General features: G+C 35.7%; 1 protein-coding gene across 1 annotated transcript in view; it reads left to right on the top strand.

The window, feature by feature from the left end:
* LOC149787280 (uncharacterized) overlaps positions 1 to 23,439 on the top strand; it is a 119,593-nt gene extending 96,154 nt beyond the window's left edge. The window contains exons 8-14 of the mRNA XM_089977809.1: positions 4,107 to 4,136; positions 5,386 to 5,550; positions 10,192 to 10,401; positions 14,760 to 14,879; positions 15,410 to 15,457; positions 18,553 to 18,675; positions 19,193 to 23,439. Of these exons, the coding sequence (XP_089833935.1) occupies positions 4,107 to 4,136; positions 5,386 to 5,550; positions 10,192 to 10,401; positions 14,760 to 14,879; positions 15,410 to 15,457; positions 18,553 to 18,675; positions 19,193 to 19,290 (794 nt within the window). The 3' untranslated portion in view covers positions 19,291 to 23,439. The remainder of the gene's footprint in view (positions 1 to 4,106; positions 4,137 to 5,385; positions 5,551 to 10,191; positions 10,402 to 14,759; positions 14,880 to 15,409; positions 15,458 to 18,552; positions 18,676 to 19,192) is intronic.
* The last annotated feature ends 259 nt before the right edge of the window (positions 23,440 to 23,698 follow it).

Below are 23,698 nucleotides of genomic sequence, written 5' to 3'. Positions count from 1 at the left end.
ATCCAAGTTACACACACAGGAAATCACCGTTTATAGACGAGACATAGATTACCCAAGTCACACACACATGAAATCAACATTTATAGACGAGACATAGATTATCTAAGTCACACATACATGAAATCGCGTTTAAAGATGAGACCTAGATTACCCAAGTCACATACTGGAAATCAACGTTTAAAGACGAGACAGATTACCCAAGTCACACACACACAGAGAGGAAATCACCGTTTAAAGAAGACATAGGTTACTTAAGTAACACACAGAGGACATCGCCGTTTACAGACGAGACATAGATTACCCAAGTCACACAAAGGAAATCAGCGTTTAAAAGCGAGACATAAATTACCCAAGTCACACACACAGGAAATCGCAGTTTATAGACCAGACATAGATTACCCACGTCGCACAAAGGAAATCAGCGTTTAAAGACGAGACATAGATTACCCAAGTCACACACACAGGAAATCGCTATTTAAAGGTGAGACATAGATTACCCAAGTCACACACACGCAGGAAATTACCGTTTATAGACGAGACATAGCTTAGCCAAGTCACACACACACATGAAATCAACGTTTAAAGACGAGACATTGACTACCCAAGTCACACACACACACACTCACACTGGAAATCACCGTTTAAAGACGAGACATAAATTTCCCTGCAACCATTATTTATCTTTTGCTCTACCTTTAATTTAAAATAGATCAGCATTGGTTTCAGTTTATATGATTTTGTTTGCTATTTTCGAGTTCTTGATTCCATTGTAACTCTTGAAACATTTCTAAGTTATTATTTGCAAAGTCTTAACTTGCTGGAAAGCTAAACAGTTAGTCATTGCTAGGAATCCTTTAACTAAATATGATCGAAGTGAACTGTATGTGAAAAGACAAATTGCACAAAGGAACTACTAGTGTCTCCTGAAATATCAAATCACACATGAGAACTGCTAGTAATTCCTGATGTATCAAGTGGCATAAAGGAACTATTAGCATTAGTATATCCTGATGTATCAAGTCACACATGAGAACTGCTAGTAATTCCTGATGTATCAAGTGGCATAAAGGAACTATTAGCAGTAGTATATCCTGATGTATCAAGTCACACATGAGAACTGCTAGTAATTCCTAATGTATCAAGTGACATAAAGGAACTATTAGCAGTAGTATATCCTGATGTATCAAGTCACACATGAGAACTGCCAGTAATTCCTGATGTATCAAGTGGCATAAAGGAACTATTAGCAGTAGTATATCCTGATGTATCAAGTCACACATGAGAACTGCTAGTAATTCCTAATGTATCAAGTGGCATAAAGGAACTATTAGCAGTAGTATATCCTGATGTATCAAGTCACACATGAGAACTGCTAGTAATTCCTGATGTATCAAATCACACATGAGAACTGCTAGTAATTCCTAATGTATCAAGTGACATAAAGGAACTATTAGCATTAGTATATCCTGATGTATCAAGTCACACATGAGAACTGCTAGTAATTCCTGATGTATCAAGTGGCATAAAGGAACTATTAGCAGTAGTATATCCTGATGTATCAAGTCACACATGAGAACTGCTAGTAATTCCTGATGTATCAAGTGGCATAAAGGAACTATTAGCAGTAGTATCTCCTGATGTATCAAGTCACACATGAGAACTGCTAGTAATTCCTGGTGTATCAAGTGGCATAAAGGAACTATTAGCATTAGTATATCCTGATGTATCAAATCACACATGAGAACTGCTAGTAATTCCTGATGTATCAAGTCACACATGAGAACTGCTAGTAATTCCTGATATATCAAGTGGCATAAAGGAACTATTAGCAGTAGTATATCCTGATGTATCAAGTCACACATGAGAACTGCTAGTAATTCCTGATGTATCAAGTGGCATAAAGGAACTATTAGCAGTAGTATCTCCTGATGTATCAAGTCGCACATGAGAACTGCTAGTAATTCCTGATGTATCAAGTGGCACAAAGGAACTATTAGCATTAGTATCTCCTGATGTATCAAGTCGCACATGAGAACTGCTAGTAATTCCTGATGTATCAAATCACACATGAGAACTGCTAGTAATTCCTGATGTATCAAGTCACACATGAGAACTGCTAGTAATTCCTGATGTATCAAGTCGCACATGAGAACTGCTAGTAATTCCTGATGTATCAAGTGGTATAAAGGAACTATTAGCATTAGTATATCCTGATGTATCAAGTCACACATGAGAACTGCTAATAATTCCTGATATATCAAGTGGCTTAAAGGAACCATTAGCAGTAGTATCTCCTGATGTATCAAGTCACACATGAGAACTGATAGTAATTCCTGATGTATCAAGTGGCATAAAGGAACTATTAGCATTAGTATATCCTGATGTATCAAGTCACACATGAGAACTGCTAGTAATTCCTGATGTATCAAGTGGCATAAAGGAACTATTAGCAGTAGTATATCCTGATGTATCAAGTCACACATGAGAACTGCTAGTAATTCCTAATGTATCAAGTGACATAAAGGAACTATTAGCATTAGTATCTCCTGATGTATCAAGTCACACATGAGAACTGCTGATAATTCCTGATGTATCAAGTGACATAAAGGAACTATTAGCATTAGTATATCCTGATGTATCAAGTCACACATGAGAACTGCTAGTAATTCCTGATGTATCAAGTGACATAAAGGAACTATTAGCATTAGTATCTCCTGATGTATCAAGTCACACATGAGAACTGCTAGTAATTCCTGATGTATCAAATGACATAAAGGAACTATTAGCATTAGTATATCCTGATGTATCAAATCACACATGAGAACTGCTAGTAATTCCTAATGTATCAAGTGACATAAAGGAACTATTAGCATTAGTATATCCTGATGTATCAAGTCACACATGAGAACTGCTAGTAATTCCTGGTGTATCAAGTGACATAAAGGAACTATTAGCATTAGTATATCCTGATGTATCAAGTCACACATGAGAACTGCTAGTAATTCCTGATGTATCAAGTGACATAAAGGAACTATTAGCATTAGTATCTCCTGATGTATCAAGTCACACATGAGAACTGCTAGTAATTCCTGATGTATCAAGTGACATAAAGGAACTATTAGCATTAGTATCTCCTGATGTATCAAGTCACACATGAGAACTGCTAGTAATTCCTGATGTATCAAGTGGCATAAAGGAACTATTAGCAGTAGTATATCCTGATGTATCAAGTCACACATGAGAACTGCTAGTAATTCCTAATGTATCAAGTGACATAAAGGAACTATTAGCAGTAGTATCTCCTGATGTATCAAGTCACACATGAGAACTGCTAGTAATTCCTAATGTATCAAGTGGCATAAAGGAACTATTAGCAGTAGTATATCCTGATGTATCAAGTCACACATGAGAACTGCTAGTAATTCCTAATGTATCAAGTGACATAAAGGAACTATTAGCAGTAGTATATCCTGATGTATCAAGTCACACATGAGAACTGCTAGTAATTCCTGATGTATCAAGTGGCATAAAGGAACTATTAGCAGTAGTATATCCTGATGTATCAAGTCACACATGTGAACTGCTAGTAATTCCTGATGTATCAAGTGGCATAAAGGAACTATTAGCATTAGTATCTCCTGATGTATCAAGTCGCATAAAGGAACTATAAGCATTAGTATCTCCTGATACATCAAGTCGTGCAGAAGTTTATGACCAGTCTCCAGACTTTATTGACTCTGAGTCTCTTCTTTCTGCACTGGAAACATAAATACACCAAATCCGTGTCATCATCGTTTCTTTTTAATGTATGTGAAGACTATATTGTAACATTTTAGAAACGAAGTAGCATGTTTAAATGCTGCCAAGAGTTTGAATAGACTTTGCGATCCTCCATCTTCCTCCACTATCTTCCATCATTAGAAACTATCATTAATAAAAGACACGGTAAAATGAACTCTCACTCAGTTTGTAAGAGTCTATGGTATGTAGGCTTCTGTAAGACATGCCATTTCTTCAGTTCAAAAGCGTAGAAAATAATAGCAGCAGCATTGCTTCTTATGAATGTTCCTCCTTTTCCTCTAAATAACTTTATATTTTGTTTTCAGGTAGTGCATGGGCCGATAAACCTTTGACAAGTAAGTAAACGATTCCATTAAACTAGAATGGAAAAAATGTATTTAGACGACAAATGTTCAGTGGATGACTAAAAAAACATCTTTAGCAAGTGTTACGATTCTGTGGTCTTTCTCTAAGTATCAGAAAAAGCAAAAACCAATAAGTTATTTAAAATTCAACAAATAACTTATTTTCGTATAGTACAATGGGAAGATTTAAGAGGAGCTTATAGTATTGTCAATTAAATCTCAAATAATCCTAAAATTTATATCACAAGTCCAACATGTTAACTCAATAAAGACTTATTTGATACTAACTTAAGACTTCTTAATTCATACTAACTCAGCAAAGTCTTCTTAATTCATGTTAACTCAATAAAGACTTCTTATCTCATACTAACTCATGACAGAATCTTATTTCATACTAACGCAAAAAAGACTCCTCTTAATTCATATTAACTCAATCAAGACTGTATTCTCTTCACAAGATTCTTTATCCGCTTGAAAAAACATACGCCGATAAATCAGCCCTTCACCCTTGACAATATTGATTTTCGGTTTAGGACTGATATCACCTATTCATTAAAAGCTGCAAAACTTTTACAGGCAATCGGTGTACATTTTATAAACTTATCGGTATTTCTCGCGGCTGTGGAGCTACCGTCGGCCGCAGGGTTGTTTTGGTGACATATACGTCATGTTTCCGGAGCAAATCCATTGTAAATCCACGTGAAATAACACAACCCTCTGTCCTGTGACCACTTTGAACTAGATATGGCTATTACTAATTACTGGTATGTGTCTAAAGTGTACCCAGGTTTATTCCGGAAAGATCTGCATGCAGCCAATTGCATATTTTAATGAATAGGTGACATCATACCCACATATCATCCATCAGTATCAAAACAGATGTGGGGGTTGATTTATCGGACTAGACAAAACAGACCGCGTACTCTCTTGACAGGAGAGATTCGGCAATCCTTTCACAACGAGGACCCTGTGCCTGTAACCTCTGTACATGTAACATCTTCACAACACGGACATTTTACTTTTTCGCAAGGAAAAATTGTGGTATGTGTCTGGAATAACAATAAAAACAACAACAACAAGAGAAATAAACAAGTCCGACCTATTGCTGATAACTTGATTTATTTACTATCAAGTGTGAAAATTTAAACTTTGTAGTCATGTAGCTATGCAATCTCGGTATTTTACATATTAAGCATAAATTTTCGAGGATCGATTTTGCTTCATCTATTCCTCGTTTCAGATTGCAGCTCCAGCTATTTGATGCAGTCAGGGGGGATAATCAAGTTTTCCGGTGTTTCTTCGAGGATACACCAGTTTTACGATTGTGTGTGGACCATAAGACGCTACACTGCCAACAATCCGGATGGAGTCATCATACGAATAGATAAAATAACTTTGGGAGACGGTATGTGGCAAAGTAAGATAGGGTGATAAATAAAATCACTATGTGGCAAAGTAAGACAGGGTGATAAATAAAAAACACTGTGGCAAAAGTAAGACAGGGTGATAAATAAAACACTATGTGGCAAAGTAAGATATGGTGATAAATAAAAAACACTGTGGCAAAGTAAGATAGGGTGATAAATAAAAAACACTATTTGGCAAAGTAAGACAGGATGATAAATAAAAAACACTATGTGGCAAAGTAAGATAGGGTGATAAATAAAAAACACTATGTGGCAAAGTAAGACATGGTGATAAATAAAAAAACACTATGTGGCAAAGTAAGACAGGGTGATAAATAAAAAACATTACGTGGCAAAAATATGATATGGTGGTAAATGAGAAATAGTGTATGTTAGAAATAAGATATAGTGGTAAATGAGAAATAGTGTATGTTAGAAATAAGATATGGTGGTAAATGAGAAATAGTGTATGTTAGAAATAAGATATGGTGGTAAATGAGAAATAGTGTATGTTAGAAATAAGATATGGTGGTAAATGAGAAATAGTGTATGTTAGAAACATGATATGGTGGTAGATGAGAAATAGTGTATGTTAGAAATAAGATATGGTGGTAGATGAGAAATAGTGTATGTTAGAAATATGATATGGTGGTAAATGAGAAATAGTGTATGTTAGAAATAAGATATGGTGGTAAATGAGAAATAGTGTATATTAGAAATAAGATATGGTGGTAAATGAGAAATAGTGTATGTTAGAAATAAGATATGGTGGTAAATGAGAAATAGTGTATGTTAGAAATAAGATATGGTGGTAAATGAGAAATAGTGTATGTTAGAAATAAGATATGGTGGTAAATGAGAAATAGTGTATGTTAGAAATATGATATGGTGGTAAATGAGAAATAGTGTATGTTAGAAATAAGATATGGTGGTAAATGAGAAATAGTGTATGTTAGAAATATGATATGGTGGTAAATGAGAAATAGTGTATGTTAGAAATAAGATATGGTGGTAAATGAGAAATAGTGTATGTTAGAAATAAGATATGGTGGTAAATGAGAAATAGTGTATGTTAGAAATAAGATATGGTGGTAAATGAGAAATAGTGTATGTTAGAAATAAGATATGATGGTAAATAAGTAACAGTATCTGTATAAAAAGATATGATGGTAAATAAAAATGTGATATCAATACTAATCAAAAGCTGCTGTAAATAATGAAGACAAATATTTCAAAAGAAACTAAAAAAAAAGAACATAAAGAAGATGTCTCTGGGATTCTCTGAACCTTGTGCTCTTCTCTAGATCTGTTTATATAAAAAAAATACTGCTAGAATCTGGATAAAAATCATATGCGATAGTTCTTTTAAATACTTTATATTTTAAAATCTAACCTTCCGTATATCAATGCCAAGGCTATCGTATCCGTTCCCATTTGAAACCATGGACTTCCATAATGTTAATCCCGCACCATTCTATTGGAACCCGGCATATATTTACGTAATCAAGACAAGTTTCGTCTAATTGTATGTTGGGATGCTGAATGAGTCTATTTTTTACAATGAGTTAACACTATTTGCTAGACCCCATTCACTAAATGGTAATTTCATATCAACGTACTCGAAGATGACCGAACAGATTGAAAACTGATGTGTACCAGCCGTGAAAAGCACTGAGCTTCCTTTTCATCTGCATGACATAACAATAATGGGATAAAAGTGCTGTTAAAACCAACAAAGCGAAAAAATGAAGTTCACTTGTGCAAAATCCGAAGCGCAAGATGGATCATAAGAAACGTTTCATGATTAGGGTTTATTTGGCGCGGAGTTAACATTATGAAAGCCAATCGCTTTGAAGACTCACGGTGCTAATTCAATATCGTAAACCTATGAAAACATTATGAAAGTTTCTGAATAGAGAAAACCTTAAGAGCGCGCATTTTCTACACGTAATTGAAACACGTGTTTTCAATTCCGCACCAGAGTCAGGCAATAATTTCAGTAATGAGTTATCCAAACTAAAGTCTTTAAAAGAACTGAAATTCCATGAAGAAAACATTGCCTCTGTTTTTTCAGTCGCAATTAAAATAATTTCACTACAACGTTAGTTTCATTATAAACCAATCGTGGTAAGCCAAACCCATATATGCTCTACTTTATCGTTTCTTCTATAGTATTACTACCGTGAGTCCTTGTGAGCAAACGGGTACGATAAGCTTGGCTTTGAGATAGTGACGATTAGTTTTATAAATGAAATTATTTAACAGAATTTAATCAATTTCATCCGATATTTAGCTTTTGATTAATCATATATAGTTAGATGAGATGGGTTCTGTCAAAACCACAAATACGAAATGTATGGGATGCCTCATTTATATACTCCACCAATACTGAATTATTTTTATTGCGATAGTTCGAGATGAGTGTGCGTTGAAGTTGGTATTAGCTGTTTTTATCTGAAGAATCTGCTAAGTTGATATCATTTACACTCCTGCATGTCATTGTTTTGGCCGAACATTTTTATTTAGCGTTAAATTTTACACCAATTTCACAATCGTAATCACCTTTTTAAAAATAAAGCCTTATCAATTTCTGTAAACCGCCCCAACTCCCAACCCCCAATAACAAAAAGAAAAAACAAAAACAAAATCCCACCAGACGAGGGCCACATACTTTGATGAAGTCAGATAAAAAGAGAGTGTTTCTCAATAACAGTAATGTCCCCCAAAAAATGTGAATTGTAGATGAATGTATAAATCTATCTCTAGGTGGCCCAGAGATTATGTTGCCACTTTGGATATCAGAGCCCATATTATCGAAACATTTCTTAGCAAGAAAGTAAATTTCAATTTCAAAGTTCAAATGTGGGTAAAGTTAGAAGAATAGTGATTAAAAAATTTCTCAACTTGTTGTCATCTTCTTGCGTTCTACATTTAATTAACGCATACATTCGCCAAGCACCTACTCTTTTTTTGGAGTTATGGATACAAGATTATTTTCAAGCACAAGCTTTAAGATTACGGGCCCAGAATTGCTGGCATTGCATGTTATTAACACATGCATACATCTCCACAAAATGTCACGTGTAACCTTCATTTCAAAATTAATGAGTTGATTTTGTGGCTAAACAATAGAATTTAAAAATGTGGATAGGAAAGTTGATGACTGGCCATCCCATCTGACTGATAGCGGGTAAAATTACAAACCTGACTGAGTACAGGGTTATATGAAAACAGTTGATGACTGTATCCAGCCATTCTGACCAATAATTAGGGGCCATCCATTTAGTACGTACGCATGGAGGGGGAGGTCGTAACCCAAATGCATGCGCTTGCGTAAGGGGGTGGGGGTGTGAACTGATAATATACGTATGCATAGGAAACGGGGTGATGAGGGTGAAACCTCGATAATAATTTGTCTAATACGTAACCTGTTCGACTGGTTCAGTCAACATTTGAATTTTAGCAGACACTAGACAAAGTGTTTAAAGTTACGCAGCTTATTTCTTTGATGCAGCCAAACATTCAACGTCGGTGGACTATCTGTTTTATTAAACACGTAAATATTATTAATCCTTTATGGTTTCTGCGTGGATTAAATATCTATAGGCCGTTCTATAGAATTGGGGTGGGGTGTGTGCAAGCGTACGTACGCAGGTGGGGTGTGTGTAAAAAAGTACGCATGTGTACAGGGAGCGGGAAGGGGTCAAACTTTGCCAGATTTGTGCGTACGTACTAAATGGATGACCTCTAACGGGTTATATAAAACTAGCTGATGAATGTGGCTAGCCAGTCTGACCCAACAACGGGTTATATGAAAGCAGTTGGTGACTGTGTCCAGCCATTCTGACCAATAACCAGGGGCGTATTAACCATTAAGCAGACTAAGCACGTGCTTAGGGCACCACGGCCAAAGGGGGCACCACAAAGTTGAGAAAAGGGTGAAAAGAAAAAAAAACGAATGAAGATTTGTAAATTTTTTTTATAAAACTAGTGCAAATTGATCATAATGTTCTGTTTCTTGATCATGGTGCACCCTAGGGTTATCTTCCCAGGTGTACGTGGAAAGGAGGCGGGCACCAAGATTTGTCAGTGCTTAGGGCACCAGTGAGCCTTAGTCCGCCCCTGCCAATAACGGGTTATATAAAAGCAAAACAACAAATACACCGTGGTGTAGAGAGGAATCAATTATCTGGTTTGTGTGTGTATGTGTGTGATTTGGATTTTTAACGTAGCTTTAAAAAGTATTCAGTCATATCGTTACGATGTCTGCAGTGTGGCAGTTTATTGTGATGTCTAGCAGGCATGTATCATCATATCCCACCCAGTCACATTATCCTGACATCAGGTTAACTAGTCCTAACGCTAACCATTTAATGCTGAGCACCTAGCGAGACAGCTGCTAGTACCATTTTTGTAAGTCCTTGGTATGACTCAGCCGGGATTCGAACCTGCCACCTTCCACATCCGAGGCGGACGCTTTAACCACTTATGCCACCGGAGCGGTCGATCGAAGAAGAATTGTCAGCTATATCTAATTCATGATAATATTCTTTACTCATGTATTGTTTCTTGGCATTTAAAAAAATGAATGAATAAAAAAATATATAAAAAATATAAGGAATATACATTTTACTCAACAGGCTGGCTGCACTCTGGTATAAATGTGTTAGACATCAACAACGGGCTGACATCAGTAGATCCTCTCATTGGACGATATGTGTCTACTAATATCACCGTGGGCACTATGTTACACACAAGTGGAAAGGGTCTTTACATTAGGCTGAGGGGAGCTTTTTATAGCTCCGATGTCATCAATTTAGTATACACAGCAGTAGACAATGTCACAGACGGTAAGTAAATGTTACTGTCTCATATTCTCTCAATGACATGCCTTTGAAATTCCATCACTGTAGTAAGAAATGTCAGAACATTTGAGAAAAGTAGATGGGTGGGATGTAATATAAATATTCACCATTTTTCTTGATGCCATTCAAAATAAGTTTACAAATCACACCTTGCCTAAGAGAACAGATGTTAATCATTAATCCATCATGGTAGCATGACTGTATGGACGATAGTTCCAAAGTAATCCAAAACAAACAATTTTGCATCAAATACCGGGGGGGGGGGGGGGGAACCAGTGTGGCACAAATCTAAAGTCACGTTCAGGTGACCGCTGCTGCGGAATAGTCTCCATTTGCTACTTTCATATGATCAAGTTCACAACAATACATTAAAACAACTTTTTATTATAATTTCGGTATTAAATTTTAGATTTGTAAATAAAGAAAGACTGCACTGCTTATAATTTATATAAAACATTTAGATTTTAAATGCTAACAGACAGGGCCGGCTTTAGGCCGATTTACCGATTTGGCCCAATCAAGCCCCGTGCTCACAGGGGCCCCGAGCGTTAGTAATTTAAAAAAGATATGTATCTAGAGAGAACGTAATTTTGAAGCAATGGAAGCAAATTTTAATTTCAGTATTATATACAACTTGTTTAAAAGTTTGTTTTCCAAATTACTTGCTGGCAGAGGACCCCGCGCATAAATCCAGGGTGACCCATTAAAATGATTCAAATTGGACCCTGCGTTTGCTAAGGCTGGTGCTGCTAACAGACTATACCACAGCGACCTTGAGTTTGGAAAAGGTGTCACACTGATTTTAGTGATACTCGATTTACAATGATTTGTTCTGCATTACTTTGAAACTTCCGTTCTTACAGTCGTGGTTTCATGGCAGATGGATCATTAGTATTCGCTTTATTTTAGGCAAGGTATAATTTGCAAAACTATTCTGAAATGCATCGAAACAATTGACTAATATTTATGTTATACCTGACAAGCCTAGAAACTCCGTTGCCAACCTTGCCAATTGTAAAAGTCGTGCAGGCGTTCAGCACCGATCATTTCAGTAATGGGTGTGTTTTTTTAAATCTGATTCTACATACCTTCTTGTCCGACTTTCCTTTTACCCTTGCCACTCCATTATATATATATATATATATATATATATATATATATATATATATATATATATATATATATATATATTGGATATATATATGTATATATATATTTGGACACTGATGTTGGGGTGTAGGGTCAGAGTCCACTGCCTATCGAAAAGTTGGAATTTGCCGACACCATTGGTATCGGCATATGGTAGCCACTTACTAGCCGGCCTAACAAACTTGAACAACCTTTTATCAAGATAGACCTGCATGAAATCAATAGGAATATGATTTATTTTCTCAAAAATCGCGAACATAGCATTCGTCATGTCCTTAATCTGCAGACAGAGGAGACGAAAGTACATCGTTGCTGAAATTTGACCTGGATCCCGCCATTTGCATTCCGAGTTAGTGACTATAAAAATCTCCGCAACCTACACGTCAGTGAGGTCATATAGTCACGTGGTATCAACAAGAAACAAATTTCCAAAGTTGTTGTACATAGAATTTGGAAATATTATATAGAAGTCACTTATTGTTTGTAAATAAATCTAATCAACACTTTATTCTCAACATATATATTCTGAGAACAACGACCAGAAAACTTGGTATCTCAGCAGGGTGGAGAAAACCATTTTCAACAAGTACCGAGCATGTATCAGCAATGTTTTTGTTGGCAACACGTGACTACCGCTTTGACCTGTGCTCTCTGCTTAGATTTCCGGTCATTGTTTTCAAAATAAATATTTTGAGAAGTTTGTGTTCTTTCATTTTTCTATGAAGATTACGCGACTTTAATTTATATGTTCGATTTGTTTTTCTACAGCAACACTAGGAATGGGTTATTGTTGATGTCACGTGACTATATGAGCGCTGATGTCAATAACATGTACGTTGCGAGATTTGTATAGTTATGTGACTCGGAATGCAAAGGGCCAGATCCAGGTCAAAGTTCAGTAACGATGTACTTTCATCTTGTCTGTCAGCGGATTAAAGATCTAACACATGCTATGCTCGCAATTTCTGAGAAAATAAATCATAGTCCTATCGATTTCATGCAGGTTTATCTCGATGTAAGGTCGTTCAAGTTTGCGAGTCCGGCTACTAAGCAGCTACGCTATGCCGACACCAACTGGTGTCGGCGAATTCCAATTTTTCGACAGGCAGTGGATTCTGACCCTACACCCCAACATCAATATCCAAATATCAAAAATGGGGTGGCAAGGGTCTGGAGAAAATAGGACTACATACCTTCAAATGGCAATTGTTCACTTTATTTGGATCCTCGTACATCCATATTTTTTTTTGGAGCGTCATTATTTACATGCCCCGAGAAGTAAGTACGGCAAAAATCAATGTTACAGTATGTGGACTTTTTTGGACGATATAAATTTAAAGCTGTCATCCAGTACAATCCGGATTGAAAGTCGCGTGCTGTGCTGTCATTATGAAAGCTACACGTGTTGATAAACAAGTTCGAACTACCCTATATTGTGACGATTAGACTCGACGTGCTTTTTTCTAGATCCAGTCTAGTACATGACCACCATTGTAAAAGAAAATAGCGATCGATAATTTTCATCAGGAAATTTTTGGATAACAGTTAAAGTGCATATCATTCATTAATCAGGATGGACTATACTTTTTTTAAAGCATAATTATTATTATTTTTTTAAAACTATTTTAAAACAACTTTTCATGTTTAATTTAATTTGAGTAAATGCGCATACATGACCTGTATGAGTTTTACTATAGTATAGAATGTTTCCGAAATTTCTTGCAGTATGGTCGTTATGAATGCCGGAGCTGCTGCTCCCCTGTATTTATCACAGATTCGTAATGGTATTAGGGTTTAATTTAAACAGCTCGACTGATTCTTTCTGATCATAAATCCCAGACAAGATCTTAAAAGTCTCTATCATATCTCTACGAGATCTACGGTACTTGAGTTGGTAATCTCAGAATCCGTAGTCGCTATCATTTTGGTAGCTCTTTTTTTCTTTTGATTCGATGTCTTTCTTTTTATGCGGACTCCACACACTGTTGGCATATAGTAAGTGAGGTATGACCAGTTCTTTGAATAGCAAACATGTGGGAGGCAAAAGTTTGTCTTATGATGCTGACTGTCTGACTGGCTTTGATGACCTGAATCTGAATCAGTCTGTCAATTACTAAATGTCTGTCAACATTTGCACCAGCCTTTATCTCCACCACTTCTAAATACGTCATGTCCCCATTATACTTGTTCACATTGTAATGGGGGTTGTCATATAACTTTGTTTGTTGCATATCTTGAGACATTTGCAGTTCTCATGATGGAAACACAGGAGCCATTTTGCACTCCATTCAAATATATTGTCCAGATCATGTAGGATGATGTATACATCGTCTTGAGATTGGATGTCTCGATACATTTTTGTGCTGTCAAAAATGCGAATACCTCAGAAACTACGCAGTCGGGGAAATTACTAATTAAGATTACAAACAGTATAGGGCCAGGTACTGATCCTTGTGGTATACCACTAGTAAAATATTTCCATGTACAGTATGTGCCGTTGATATGAACTCGCTGTTTTCGATCGCTAAGGAAGTTCTGGATCTATGTGCAGGTTTTGCCTCTAATATGATATTGTTTGAGTTTACTTAAAAACATGTGTGAGGAACTTTATCGAAAGCCTTCATAAAATCCATATAAATCGTGTGTATACTGGAATATTTTTGTCCCACGATCAAGAACTCTCAATAGCTGGAGGGAAGTTGATCTACGACTGATACAACCAAACTGCTTGTCACTTAAGAGGTTATTTTTAAATATATGTTCCACAATTCCTTTCCTGATTATTTTTTCCCATTAGTTTGAAAATTACACTTGTTAAACTCGCTGTAGTTAAATGATATTGTCTTATCACCTTAATTGATTAATACAGATACTTGATCCAATTTTCCAGAACTGCTATTGAATATCATACAAAGTGGTTTGTCAATAATTCCAAATAACACATATAGTCGAACTTTCAGATGGACTTGGTCAGGACCGGGTGATTTCAACGTATCTAAACCCTTCGATCATTTATTTATTTCCATAATTGTAACTGGATCATCTCTTTTAGGTTCATCACACCGCTAAGCCAGACCTCATATTTTTCATTGGTTTCTTCAGTAAAGACGCTGCTTCTTGTTTTAATTACAGTTAAAGCCAGAATATTTGTGATCTATCGTATCTAATACTCAAGCTTCACCATTTTCATTCAGATGGTTGTCCTGACCCAAAGGATTACATTTGCCATAACCTGTGGTGTATAGACAAGGACCTGATGTGCGATGGGGTTGATCACTGTGGGGACAGGTCAGACGAAGTGTGTTCCATGCCGGGTAAGATATCAATCAAATGCTATTTACAGTTGCCTTCATTCTGTTCACGACTAGCTTTTAAATTTTACGTCGATATTGAACAACTAGTTACAAATACAAGCGAAAAATCCACAATAACAAAAATTAACTTTTCAAAATAAAAAAATACCTTGAATTAAGTGAATAGGTTGTAATTGAGAAAATATCCAATGATATGTGATGTTCTTCAACCACTCAGTGTAGAACATCTGTCGAGTTGACTTCATGCATGATCTCTACTTTGCATTGTTTTTTTATTTATATTGTTAGTTTCAGTTGCAGCAGGTCCCCATCCCATTTAAAGTACATACAGAGGGAGCTTCCGTGACAGCAGTTTTTTCCTCTTCTTTTACCCATTAAAGTACATATATTTGCAAACTTTATGTCAAGGTTGCATCAATCCTGTTGCTCGTTTTGGAGAAAATATATAATAATGACAACAGATATTTTGCACTTAATGCATCAGAAAGTTTTAATGTGCTCAAAAGTTTTATAAATATTTTATTTGTCAGATTTATGGAATCTTGGCTGGTCGGGTTCAATGGAGGGAATCGCAGCAGGTATGAGAAAGAGATAGATTAAAACACACACACAAACGCACACAAACACACTTTAAAACCATCTGTGTTTTGTTATTATTACATCAGCTTTATAAGTGATAAATATACTTTCATACCCTTGTCCGCTTTTCAAGTCTTAGACATGATTTATTGCCCTTGTCAGCTTTACAAGTCTTAGACATGATTTCTTGCCCTTGTCAGCTTTACAAGTCTTTGACATGATGCCCTTGTCAGCTTTACAAGTCTTAGGTATGATTTCTTGCCCTTGTCAGCTTTACAAGTCATAGACATGGCTTCATGCACTTATCAGCTTACAAGTCTTAGATATGATTTTATGTCATTGTCAGCTTTGCAATTCTTAGACATGATTTATTGTCCTTGTCGGCTTCACAAGTCATAGACATGATTTATACTCTTGTCAGCTTTACACGTCTTAGACATGATTTATTGCCCTCGTCAGCTTTACAAGTCTTTTACATGATTTATTGGCCTTGCCAGCTTTATAAGTCATAGACATGATTTCATGCTCTTGTCAGCTTTACAATTCTTAGACATGAGTTATTGCCCTTGTCAGCTTTACAAGTCTTTGACATGATTTCTTGCCCTTGTCAGCTTTACAAGTCTTAGACATGATTTCATGCCCTTGTCGGCTTGACAAGTCAGACATGATTTATTGCCCTTGTGAGCTTTACAAGTCTTAGACATGATTCATGCCCTTGTCAGCTTTACAAGTCTTAGACATGATTTCATGCCTTGTCAGCTTTACAATTCTTAGACATGATTTCTTGCCCTTGTCAGCTTTACAAGTCTTATGCATGATTCATGCCCTTGTCGGCTTGACAAATCAGACATGATTTATTGCCCTTGTCATCTTTACAAGTCTTAGGCATGATTCATGCCCTTGTCAGCTTTACAAGTCTTAGACATGATTCTTGCCCTTGTCAGCTTTACAAGTATGCCATCATGACTGCTTTATAAGCCATACATATGTCTTCATGCCCTAGCCATGTTTAGAAGTCGTACCCACACCTTCATCAGTTTATAAGTAATATATACGTCTTCAAAATAAATATGATGAGAGTGATCCTGTATTTGCATAGCACATGCAATGTATTTCGAATGTATTGTTTCTGTATCTCATTCTGTGTTAAACGTACTCTCTCTATATCTCATCCTGTGTATAACGTATTGTCTCTATACCAGGATTTCTGTGTAGAACGTATTGTCTCTATATCTCATTTCTGTGTAGATCGTATTGTCTCTATTATCTCATCCTGTGTATAACGTATTGTCTATATACCTCATTTCTGTGTAGAACGTATTGTCTCTATATCTCATTTCTGTGTAGAACGTATTGTCTCTATACCTCATTCTGTGTACAACTTATTGTCTCTGTGTAAACGCTCTACAGATATTATGAACTTCTGAGGGAGTGGTGGGTGTAAGATGAAGTTATTTACATTTGCAACATGCATAGTGGAGAAAATGTTGGCATACTTCAATGTTATTTTCATGTTTTGTGGTTGAAATTTCTTTGGATATTGTACTTGTGGAAATTACCAGCATCCGAAAGTGCAATGAATGAATTATCTGTTAAAAAGTTGGGGTTTTCTTTCTTTTTTTATTTGTTTTTTTTTTACAATTTACCTTTGTAGTCCTTTTTATCAATTTACCTCTGTAGTCCAGAAAGTGGAAACTTCACAAGTTCCGTTTTTTTTTAAACTGATGTCTTCTATTTAGTCTTATGGGATTGAGAAATACAAGGAAGATTTACTTACTTGAAGAGCTTTACAACATGCAAAACTACGCACCTCCGAAAATGAAGATCTGACAACGGAAGCGCTCCAACAAGCATCGTCAGTTTTACATAACACACTTTTTTAATTCCAAAAGATGCATAAGATTTATATCAGTAAGTCACGAAAGTTAACAAAGTAATGTGGCCGCGTGTTTGGAACTGATTGCTCTTAACCTACATACGTAACCTCAGAATTGGTAGCCGTAGGCATTATATCCAAAACTGGATAGTAAATCGCCAGATAGCAGAGTCGCTTATTTAATAACTATGACGCAAAGTGCAGAAAGTGAAAATGACCAAGCGGAGCTAGCATTATTTTGAAAGATGCACATCCAGAGTAAGGTCAAGCTGTATATTCTATAATCCACATTGCACACATCAATCATAAACCAAAATAAAAGGAATTAAAAGTTCTTTCAAAATACGTAAGATATACAAAGAATTTTTTTTAATACCCAGTATAACCAGTGAGGAAAACCGGGGAAATGCTTTTTCTTTTAAAATCTAACCCAATTCAAAATACGAAACTATAGAGCACCACCTATATATCATTTCTGTGTTGAACGTATTGTCACTAGACCAAATTCTGTTGTGACGTGTTATGTCTGTACCTCCTTTCTGTAATTTCTGTGTAGAACGTATTGTCTCTATATCTCATTCTGTGTTGAACGTATTGTCGCTAGACCTCATTTCTACGTAGAACATATTGTATCTAGACCTCTCTGTGTAGAACGTATTGTCTCTAGACCTATTTCTGTGCAAAATGTATTGTCTTTTGTCCTCATTCTGTGTGGTTTTCAGAGTTTTTTCCCTCATAAATTCTGCAGACAAAGATGAAAATAACTTTTGTAACCCCAGTCTACGTCGACAATCATTGGGCCTTTAGTCACATGACAGCTGAGCATGTTTCGTTATGCAGATGCATCAGAAGCTGATTCAAAAGAAGGACGATATCATTTTTGAGTGAGATAACCAACAAGCCTCAAAAATTCATTTTTAAGGGTGAATGTTTTTCTTGTTTAAGAAATAATAAAAGTTTGAGATGTATCGAGGCATCCAGAATCAGACGCTTTGTACACATCGTTTTTTAAGAAAAAACTTATTTTGAAAACTTGTATCTTTTATAGCAGTCAGACAAATTAAGTATTTACATTTTTTTCTCATTTTTCAACTGTTTTCAACATCGATTGATAGGTCTGATGTGATTGATTAAACTGATACTGTAATGAATATATTTGCAACATGTTGAAAAAGGAAGCATAGCGTTAATTTGCATTCTTACAACCGTCAATTCTAGAAGTGACCACTTTACCTCCATGTCAAGGACACCGATGTACAGATGACAAACGGTGCATATCTCCTTCACAAGTATGTGATGGTGTGTTTGATTGTGAAGATATGACAGACGAAACCAGATGCCGTAAGTAAATCAACTTACACTACGAATTCGATTTCCAATACGAGGCAGTCTGATTGTCTGCATGTTTTCCTGACTGAAATGTTTACACTAATCGAAACACTATCCAATCCAGGAATGACGACATTTTCCAGGAATTTATAAATAAGACCGTGCTCAAAATACGGCTTTTTCTTTTCTTTGTGCGTGTGCGTGCGTGTGTCTGTGTGTGTGTGTGTGTGTCTGTGTGTGTGTGTGGTGTTTGAGGGGAGGGGACAGAAATAGCTCCTGAACTAAAGAAAGGAAATAACTTAACTTGTATACCCTTTTTCCTTTGGATATAAATATGTGAAACATTAAAAAGTTCTGATAGTTTTGTAAGTATCTTAGCATCATACATGGAAAAGGTGTTTTCAGTAATTTAACAGTTGCTGATATTTTTTATCACACGTTCAGATTTAAAGTTTCGTTAATTTTAATAAAAAGATGATGATGTTGATGATGATGATGATGACTATTGATTTCGTATCTTTCATTTCAGGATATGATTATTATTCAGGGAGTTCATCTGTGCGTTTATCAATGAAGACATTATCAATCCCACTCATGTTTCTTTGTGTATTTAGAACACAGCTGTGAATACCAATGAGTATGATACGAATAATGTGTATTTAGAACACTGCTATTAACAAAGATATCATGATACGAATAACGTGTATTCAGAACACTATTGTGAACAATGACGAGTATGATACGAATAACGTGTATTCAGAACACTGATGTGAACAATGACGAGTATGATACGAATAACGTGTATTCAGAACACTGATGTGAACAATGAGGAGTGTGAGCAATGATGAGTATGATAAGAATAATGCGTTTTCAGAACACGAATAATGTATTTTCAGAACACGAATAATGTGTTTTCAGTACACTGCTGTGAACAATGGCGAGTATGATACGAATAATATGTTTCAGTACACTGCTGTGAACAATGATGAGCATGATATGAATAATGTGTTTTCAGTACACTGCTGTGAACAATGATGAATATGATACGAATAATGTGTTTTCAGTTCACTGCTGTGAACAATGATGAGTGTGAGCACTGATGAGTATGATAACAATAATGTGTTTTCAGTACACTGATCTGAACAATGATGAATATGGTACGAATAAGGTGTATTCAGGACACTGTAGTGAACAATGATGAGTGTGAGCACTGATGAGTATGATAACAATAATGTGATTTCAGTACACTGCTGTGAACAATGATGAGTATGATAAGAATAATGTGTTTTCAGTACACTGCTGTGAACAATGATGAGTATGATAAGAATAATGTGTTTTCAGTACACTGCTGTGAACAATGCTGGGTATGATAAGAATAATGTGTTTCAGTACACTGCTGTGCACAATGATGAGTATGATAAGAATAATGTGTTTTCAGTACACTGCTGTGAACAATGACAAGTATGATACGAATAATGTGTTTTCAGAACACTGCTGTGAACAATGATGAGCATGATACGAATAATGCGTTTTCAGAACACGAATAATGCGTTTTCAGAACACGAATAATGTGTTTTCAGAACACTGCTGTTAACAATGATGAGTATGACACGAATAATGTGTTTTCAGTACACTGCTGTGAACAATGACGAGTATGATAGGAATAATGTGTTTTCAGAACACTGCTGTGAACAATGATGAATATGATACGAATAATGTGTTTTCAGAACACTGCTGTGAACAATGATGAGCATGATACGAATAATGTGTTTTCAGAACACTGCTGTGAACAATGATGAGTATGATACGAATAATGTGTTTTCAGAACACTGCTGTGAACAATGATGAGCATGATACGAATAATGTTTTCAGAACACTGCTGTGAATAATGATGAGTATGATACGAATAATGTTTTCAGAACACTGCTGTGAACAATGACGAGTATGATAGGAATAATGTGTTTTCAGAACACTGCTGTGAACAATGAGGAGTATATGAATAATGTGCCTACAGACCACATGGAACATTCATCAAGTTTTTTAATATTGGATTTTGAATTACAACAACGATGATATGTCCAATAGTTATTGATGCGTTGTATTGGAAATAATTTTGTCTTTCACAGATCTTGATGATACAGATATTGTCCCATTTCTTGCTAAAATATGTTATTGAACAACAACGAATTTGCTTATCTAAATCATCCATGGCAATATTTCATTTATTGGAAGAAAGACATTTTACTACTGTTTAGGTCGGTAGTGCAATCTTGGCAAACGTGTAAGTCCACTTAGAAGTAATCAACGGAGCTGTGTGCGGGAATCTTTCACCTTCTTGCTCTTGATCCATCATAGACTCGTATAAGTCATCTTCACGGAAAAGATTAAATATATGTAGCCTTTTGATCTAAAATTAGGTTTCAAAAGGTTTCAAGGATAAGCATAAACTCAACTCAGAGTTTGAATATTTTCATTTGGACAAAAAGACACGTCGAGAAATTAGAATAATATATTATAGGGTTTCGTCAAACTTCATTATAAATCCGTCCTGTCCTGTGTCTAAATATCTTGTGCCTTTTTTCTACGTTTTATACTGGAGCTTTTCGTGTAATGTAAGATATAAATGGTCGTTTCTTTTTAAAAATGTAAACGATTACGTATGAATGTGTATTCTGCAGGACGTGTTTCTATTTCGGAGGAATGGCTATTTGAACGTGTGCAATTAATTTTCAACAGAGCTTACTTTGAATGAGATGAGAGTGATACTTAATCCTGATTTTGTAATAAAGCTATATTTATAATCAAAAGAAATGTGCGTGAGAACAATCTTGGTGATTGTGTGAATTAGCTTTCTAATATTTATATTTTAGCTTAAGGTTATTTTTATATGTTTGATAATTTTTAATGATCGTTTGCATCTCTAGATAAAAGAAACCTTCAATTCTGAACGCCTCTCGTTTATTCCTTATAAACGTAACAGCTTTTTACTCTTAGCATTTGCAAAGTGTTGATCACTACCGGTTGAAGACTGTTGAAAAGCTAAAATTACATAGCGTTACATGGCATCTGTATGTAAATGATGGGTGTTGAGTCTACAAACGTATTTATTCAATTAATTACTGTACTATAGTTGGATCATCATCTTTCCTTCACTGAAAAAAAAACAACTTTGCAGAACAAAATCAAACTAGCATTTGGCTATAGTTTGGTAAAATATGCAATCTGAATTTATATATTGCAGCAAAAGGTGTGCAAAGCAAGTGATTGCTTCAAAAAGTTGTCTGTTTACATGTCAGGGAAATATAAGGCACTTTTGTGGAGCACGATATAGAAGAAAGGTGAGACACGGCTGATTTTCCAAAGGTCAAGGACTCTATCAGTGTCCACAAAGATATGTCAACGTTTTCATTTCATTGAGGGTGCTTGATCTACAGATCATTCACCTTCTTCTCGTATGAAACACATTTATGAAGCAGAAGACAGTAAAAGAAAACGAAAAAGATACGTTACTATTGATGAAAGGTCACTGACAAATATAGACCGATGTTCGGATGCTCAAGGTAACTAATAAAGACCTATGTTCGGATGCTCACGGTAACTAATAAAGACCGATGTTCGGATGCACAAGTTCACTAATAAAGAACTATGTTCGGATGCTGAAGGTAACTAATAAAGACCGATGTTCGGATGCTCGAGGTCACTAATAAAGACCGATGTTCGGATGCTCAAGGTAACTAATAAAGACCGATGTTCGGATGCTCAAGGTCACTAATAAAGAACTATGTTCGGATGCTCAAGGTCACTAATAAAGACCTATGTTCGGATGCTCAAGGTAATTAATAAAGACCGATGTTCGTAAACTCAAGGTAACTAAGAAAGACCGATGTTGGGATGCTCAAGGTAACTAATAAAGACCGATGTTCGGATGCTGAAGGTAACTAATAAAGACCGATGTTCGGATGCTGAAGGTAACTAATAAAGACCGATGTTCGGATGCTGAAGGTAACTAATAAAGACCAATGTTCGGATGCTCGAGGTCACTAATAAAGACCGATGTTCGGATGCTGAAGGTAACTAATAAAGACCTATGTTCGGATGCTGAAGGTAACTAATAAAGACCGATGTTCGGATGCTGAAGGTAACTAATAAAGACCGATGTTCGGATGCTGAAGGTAACTAATAAAGACCTATGTTCGGATGCTGAAGGTAACTAATAAAAACCTATGTTCGGATGCTAACGGTAACTAATAAAGACCTATGTTCGGATGCTCACGGTAACTAATAAAGACGGATGTTCATATGCTCAGTATTTAGCTGCAAGTATCGTCTGCTAAACTGTATGTAACGTTGCCAGCAGAGTTCAGGTGCACCAGTAATGACCCAAACTGTAAAGTATTTTTTTGTTTTGTATTTCAACTGAACATTTTCAACAAACCTCATAAAGTCTGATATGGTTAAACTAAAGTTTAATAAGTTTATCCATTGACTGTGTTGTGATAAACTGCATAACCTTTTGTATTTTAGTGATATCAAGTTCTGGATGGTGAATATTTTTACATGTTGTGTCTACAAAATAATAAACATGTGCTTTAATATATGATTTATGCAGTCCCAGTCAAAATGATATATGTAATCGTTGCTGTTTTAATATTAGCCAGAGTTATAGAATACTGCGATACAAGTCATTTGCTTGCTCGTTTTGTTTAAACTTTACTCAAATTATTATTTTCACTCATTCTTACCAAAGTGCTATTAAAACTTATCTCTTTTCGTTAATCTGTCATATTTTTCTTATTCTTTCTAGTAAATTTTTTAACTGCAAGCATTTTAAAAGATTGTTTCTCATTTCAAGTGTTTTCGTACATCTTTTATAATTACTTAAAAATATATATTTCACGCTGACCGCACTGCCCCACCCCTCTTCATCTCGTGTACTCTCTCTCTCTCTTCTAACTATCATGCATGATAACAACCCATCGATGCAAGAAATATATTTAACAACTAGAGGAGATGCTAGAAGGACCTCCTCTGCTAT

This window comes from Sinohyriopsis cumingii, chromosome 12 (assembly GCF_028554795.1).
Source record: "Sinohyriopsis cumingii isolate HCF-2022 chromosome 12, ASM2855479v2, whole genome shotgun sequence".
NCBI classification, from domain to species: Eukaryota; Metazoa; Mollusca; class Bivalvia; order Unionida; family Unionidae; genus Sinohyriopsis; species Sinohyriopsis cumingii.
The sequence above is the reverse complement of the archived record's forward strand: the minus strand, read 5'-3'. Positions and strand labels throughout refer to the sequence as shown.